General features: G+C 57.8%; 2 protein-coding genes across 2 annotated transcripts, besides 11 other annotated features; both read right to left on the bottom strand.

Moving 5' to 3' along the window:
• Positions 1 to 112: 112 nt before the first annotated feature.
• Positions 113 to 150: a microsatellite.
• Positions 151 to 266: 116 nt separating this feature from the next.
• Positions 267 to 301: a microsatellite.
• Positions 302 to 355: 54 nt separating this feature from the next.
• On the bottom strand, positions 356 to 793 carry Tco025E_08953 (uncharacterized protein; the record flags this gene model as incomplete). The annotated part of the gene is made up of 1 exon (XM_029375784.1): positions 356 to 793. One exon carries the CDS (start codon positions 791 to 793, stop codon positions 356 to 358), a length of 438 nt encoding a protein of 145 aa, XP_029224090.1.
• Positions 794 to 1,230: 437 nt separating this feature from the next.
• Positions 1,231 to 1,249: a microsatellite.
• Positions 1,250 to 1,384: 135 nt separating this feature from the next.
• Positions 1,385 to 1,477: a microsatellite.
• A 76-nt stretch (positions 1,478 to 1,553) lies between these two features.
• Positions 1,554 to 1,586: a microsatellite.
• A 35-nt stretch (positions 1,587 to 1,621) lies between these two features.
• Positions 1,622 to 1,652: a microsatellite.
• Positions 1,653 to 2,133: 481 nt separating this feature from the next.
• Positions 2,134 to 2,169: a microsatellite.
• Positions 2,170 to 2,530: 361 nt separating this feature from the next.
• Positions 2,531 to 4,174, bottom strand: Tco025E_08952 (uncharacterized protein; the record flags this gene model as incomplete). Its single annotated transcript, XM_029375783.1, has 1 exon — positions 2,531 to 4,174. The coding sequence occupies one exon, from the start codon at positions 4,172 to 4,174 to the stop codon at positions 2,531 to 2,533; it is 1,644 nt and encodes a 547-aa protein (XP_029224089.1).
• Positions 4,175 to 4,376: 202 nt separating this feature from the next.
• Positions 4,377 to 4,398: a microsatellite.
• Positions 4,399 to 4,594: 196 nt separating this feature from the next.
• Positions 4,595 to 4,667: a microsatellite.
• A 77-nt stretch (positions 4,668 to 4,744) lies between these two features.
• Positions 4,745 to 4,779: a microsatellite.
• A 461-nt stretch (positions 4,780 to 5,240) lies between these two features.
• Positions 5,241 to 5,261: a microsatellite.
• Between the last annotated feature and the right edge of the window lie 100 nt (positions 5,262 to 5,361).

The raw sequence follows: 5,361 nt of genomic DNA, 5'->3' as shown, positions 1-5,361 counted from the left end.
ATATATATCTGCCTAGTGCTTCCCGCGCATGCCATGAACATGATATCAACGACCGAACAACCCCGCATTGAAGAACGTCAAGTGGAATGAGAAACAAAACAAACCCTATACCATATATATATATATAGAGTATCATAGATACTGTACATACAAGTCACTTACTCTTCCGCATCACTCTCTCTCTCTCTCACTTGCACACAGAAAGCTGTGTATATGAGACACTCACTCTCACGCCCAAATTCGTGTGCCCAAGCAAACGTATGTGAACACACACACACACACACACAACTGCAGACAGAGAGTGAGGGAGTGGCCCCGCCTGCTGGAATGCGGAGAAGAGTAGCGCGACTGCCGGCTACAGTGGCGAGCGCAGGTCCGACAGTGAGCACGTCACCGTCGTGCAGCTGTCGTCTTTACTACCCTCACTCCAACTCACGGGGCCAACGTGGCTGTTATGCGTGTTGTCAGCCTGCGCCTGCGCCCGCTCCCGCTCTGTCCGCAGCCAAGACAAAATAAAGGCCACTGGCTTATCTGGCTGCTCACGCAACAAGGCCTCCGAGAGAGCATCGAAAATCGCCGGGATCCCTGCGGTGTAAAAGTAGTTTCGAAGATCCGTGTAGTAGTTCGTGCTGCCACCGCCGCCGCCGCTGCTGCTGCTATTTCTATCCACAAGCTCTGGGGCCTGCCCAGAGGGACCTGTCTGCCGCCGCTGCTCCTTTCCGTTGAGGCGCGCTTGCTGTCCCTCGCCCGCCTCAGTTCCCACGGCCAGCGGCCTGGGTGAGAGAGACGGCATTCAGGCAGAGGCCCACACCCACACCCACACGCACGCGGGAAGGGAAGGCGAGCCCGAGCGTATTCCCCTTCTTCGTGGTTCCACTGACTGCGTCGACGGGAGGCTGACGGCGCCTTCTCTTTGCCTTGCCCCACACACGCTTCTCTTGGTTTATTGTCCTTCCTTCACGCAACCGCCGTGCTGGAGCCAGACGTCCCTCCAAAAGGTGGATGTCGCTCTCGCGTGTGCGGCAACTAACATGTGTGGAACAGAGACGGCAGGTCGAGGCAAAAGAGGCACATCCATGCAGGCACGCAGGCGAAGGGAGAGCCGCAGGAATATACGCGTGGCAGAAAGACAACAAGTGCGCAATCGCCCCAATGTCTCGAGAGGAAGGGGTTCGCGACAAACGCTTTGGGCGCAGAGGCTTAACGAGCGTGTGCATGTGTGAGAGAGAAACACACGCACACACACACATGCGCACGCAGATAGAAATGGCAGAAGACTGCCCTGGGAGATTATCTTCGCCGCGGAACAACACCAACGCACCACAGCGGCGGTCGTCGCGGGCGGTGGTGGTCGTGTTGTGACAGTACGCAAAGCGGAGAGGAGACAACACACAAAGAAAAAACAAAACAAAACAAAACTAAAAAAGGGTGAAAGATGAATTAAAACAACGGGAAAAGGAAAAAACAAAACAAAACACACATTAAGTTTCCTAATAATTGCGTGCGTCTGTGCATTTAACGTGGGGCTGTGATTGGGGGAACGATTTCTTCTACACCGCCGCCCCCACCAGCACCAACAACCACCAACGGCGTAACTGCAAGCCCACACAGAGGGCACGTGCACACACACACACACACACCGCACACACACAGAGAGAAAAAAAACGGCAAAGTGCAGCTCCTCGCCCACCGCTACGTAGCGGTGGGCCCTCTTGCTCTCCTCCCTCCACCCCTCCCAGCTTCCTCCTTTTCCTCGACATTCGTGCATTTATTTTACCTCATCCTAACGCATCCTGATTTGTTTTTACTTCCTCGCTCGTTTTTTTTTTACTCCTCCTCTCTATTTACTTTTCAAGCTTATTTTATTGTCTATATTTTGCCTCCTCGTGCCTCTGCATTGGGGGAGGAACGGGAAAAGGCGTGGAGGGGCGGGGGCCGCGCGCGCAGATCCCTCCTCCCCCAAAGGCCCTCACGCCACGCTGCCCAGCCGGTTTGCGTCTGAGAGCTCCCGCATTTAGGTGCGGAGCGCAGAATGCGCGGGTGCACGTCGTAGAGGGGGAGCTGCACTGCTTGGCCGCGGCATTTCACCCACCGGCGCCTGCACTTCCCTGCGCTCCCTTCCCGCTCCCAAATACACACTCTCTCTCTCTCACACACACACACTCACACGTTTCCCGACGCTTTACAAAGGGGTGATCAAACAATACATCTCGTGCCTCTATGGGTTCTATTGGATGGGCCACTTCCTCCCTCCTCTCGCGCTCCCTCCTGCACGAGGAAAAAGGAAGGCCACAAGCGCTAAAGCGAGGCGGGAAAATAACAATCATAAATGATATGAAAAGAAGGGGGGGGGGGAACGAAAGCCCAAGTAAACCACATAAAAGTAGATATATAAACTTAGCACGAATTAAGTCTTCCAATTCTGCAATATTATGTGTGCGGGTGTGGATCCTCAGAGCGTGCCCGTGCCAGTGGGAGGCGCGGACGCTTGTGCTGGCCTCTCCTCGTCCCCATCTGTCGTCGTGCGTCACTAGAAGTCATCGTCAAACTTCAGCCCACATGTATGGCTCTCGATAAACATGCGCACAAGCATACGCTGGGAGTTCTGGACGCGTCCCAGCTCGGCGCGACGCAGGCCTTCACTCAGCTGCGACAGGGCCTCCTCCGAAGTAGAGGCGGGGCCGCGGAGCGCCTCCCAGCCCCCGGCTGTTCGCAGCACGTCGTTGTCAAGGATTAAAAACGTCGGGATGATCTCTACCCCAAAAAATTCAAACAGCGGGGTGGCGAGGTCCATGTCAGCCTTCACGGCACACGTGAGATTGCTGGGAAAGTCCTCCTTCATCATGGCCGGAAGGGCGTTTACAATCCGCATGCACGGCGGACACCAGGAGGCGCCAAAGTAGATGAGGGTGCGGGTGCCGGCGACGGCCGCGGTGGCGCCTTCCGGGAAGAGCGCCTTTGCACACACCGTACGAAGAAAGTGTGTCACCGTGTAAACTGGCGTCAGCAACGACGCCGAGTGCAACTGATCCAATGTCGTGAGCTCCTTCACCACCAAAGGCCACCCGCGATGGCGTGCGCCGGTCACTGCCATCTGAAAATTGCCCTGTTTGTCGTTTTTATGCGCGCCACCGGTCTGCCTCTCCACTTTGCGGCAGTACTCATCCGCCGGCCCGCCGTCGGCGCGCCACATGACCAAGGCAGGGAGAGTGAGTACCTCGCCCTCCTCGGGGTGAGCAACATTCACAGATTTCCCACCGGCGTCCCCAGTTTTTTCAGGCGGTGCGGGGTCGGGGGATGCAGCCCCGCCCGGGTTCAAAACCTCGCCCACGCGAAGCAGCGAACTCACACGCTGCAGGGCATGTTCAATGTTTTGGGGCCCCTGTGTGCTAAGCGAGAGGAGGGGGTCGGTATGGAACAACCGCAAGAGACCGGCCGCATCATCCTGCTCCTCGTGCGTCTCCGCGCCCACTTCCTCATATTCGCACGGCGGCAACTCGCCAAGGTCGAGGCGGAAGATGCGGCACTGCGAGAGCCCTTCCGTTGCGTGCTGCAGCGCCACAGTCCTGCCCCCCTGCCCGTTCTGCAGGACAATAAGCACCGTCTCACCCGCCCGCAACTGCAGCTGCGGGGGCGCCGAGGCAGATGCCGCCAACACCCCCGAACTTTGCGGAGGAAGCGGGGCGGCGTCAAGGAGTTCTTCCAGTTGCTGCACCGAGTACAACGTTGTGACCGCGCCGACGGTGTGGGGCACGCGGCGGCGCTCGTGCACCGCATCCAGGGGTTGGTTTGAAGAAGGCACAAGTTTGCATTGCGCGCCCGCACCGCGCCTGCCACGCGCCGCCACTTCCAGCCGCGCCCGTGTGGGGCTGGTGAAAAGCATCAGATCCTCAACGTCGGCTTCGCTCGCCTCCGCCTCGCCCTTCTCACTGTCGTCGTCGCCGCTGTCGGGTGAAACACCGTTCTCGGAGTGCTGCTGCTGCTGCTGCTGCTGCTCCCCGTCAAATTCCGCGAACAGCTTGTGGAGGGCCGCGGTGCCGTCGCCGTCGCCGTCCAGGCGTGGCTTCTTCAGCGCGCTGTCAGTTTCCCCCACCAGCGTCACCGCCTCGCGCTGCGCCGTTAGGGCGGCGCTTTCCGGCTCCTTTCGTGCCCGCTTTTCCGCCGAATACCCCATCTGTCGGCTGTCTCTCGTGTCACCGCGGCGTGGCTCCTCCGCCGCACCGGTTTTTCCTTTTTTTTTTTTTGCTTCCTCGCCGTCCCCTTCCCGCAGCTGCCGCCGGTCCAGTGAAGTTGCTGCGCCCGCCGCCTTCGAGTGTCCTCGCCGCCTCGCCGTGCGTCGTCCCCCCGCTCTGCCGCAGGCAAGCGCCCGACGCAGCCACACACACACACACACACGCAGGCAGAGAGACAAAAAGAGAAAAAAGAAACAGAGACGGAGGATCGTTTGCGGGAGGGGGGAAGAGGGGGGAGACGCGACGCCCGCGCCAGGCGGCGCCCGACGCACGTGAAACACGCAAAGAGGCAGCAGCAAGAGCAGCAACAAATAAAAAACACGCGCAACCGATTTTTTTTTCTTCTAAAAGAAGAAGGAGAGAAGAACAACAACGACGACGACAACAACAACAAAAAAAAAGAAGAAATAAACAACAACAACAAAACAAAAAAAAGTAGTAAAGCGAGTGGAGCAAACAAACAAAACAAATTGCGAATACCACCCGCCTCGGCCTCCCGCAGGGGCAGCGGGCAAACACACAGACGACACACACACACACACACACAAATGTACAGATCAACATAAATGTTACTGGGAGTGCGGGGAAAGGCGCGTTTGGCGGGGAACGGAGGAGCGAAAAGGCGCAAACACAAGCACGCAGGCGAATGAAGAGAAAGTGAGGGACGCATGCGCGCATATGCACCCAAGTATTACAGCGCGAATGTGCAGCTGCGCGCATGCGTGGGCGCACGTGTAAGAAAATGAGTGCGTCACAAGAAATGCGGGGCCCCGCAGGCGTGCACGGACGGGCAGAGACGGCGGCGGAGTTCGAATAAAAGAGAAAGAAAGAAGAGAAAACGCGAAATCAGCCGGCCGCTGCGTGTACGTGGGTGGGGCGTCTGACGCCCACACTCTCTCGCTCTCATTGCTTCTCCTTTTTTTTTCTTTGCTTAATCCGAACTCCGCCGCCGTCGTCATCTCACAATATCCGTCGGCTTCAGACACGCGAGGGGCCTCCTCCGCACCCCGGCGGCGGCGGCGGCGGGGGACCCAAACCACAAGTCAAGCAAAGAAAAACAACAACAAAAGAACTCGTCGTGAGGAACCCCCCAAGCACAGACACACGGAGGAAAACAAAAAACAAAAAA

The sequence above is a fragment of the Trypanosoma conorhini genome (genome assembly GCF_003719485.1).
Source record: "Trypanosoma conorhini strain 025E chromosome Unknown Tco_14.4_contig_00926, whole genome shotgun sequence".
NCBI lineage: Eukaryota > Euglenozoa > Kinetoplastea > Trypanosomatida > Trypanosomatidae > Trypanosoma > Trypanosoma conorhini.
Note: the sequence above shows the minus strand (reverse complement) of the source record. Positions and strands in the feature narration are given on the sequence as shown.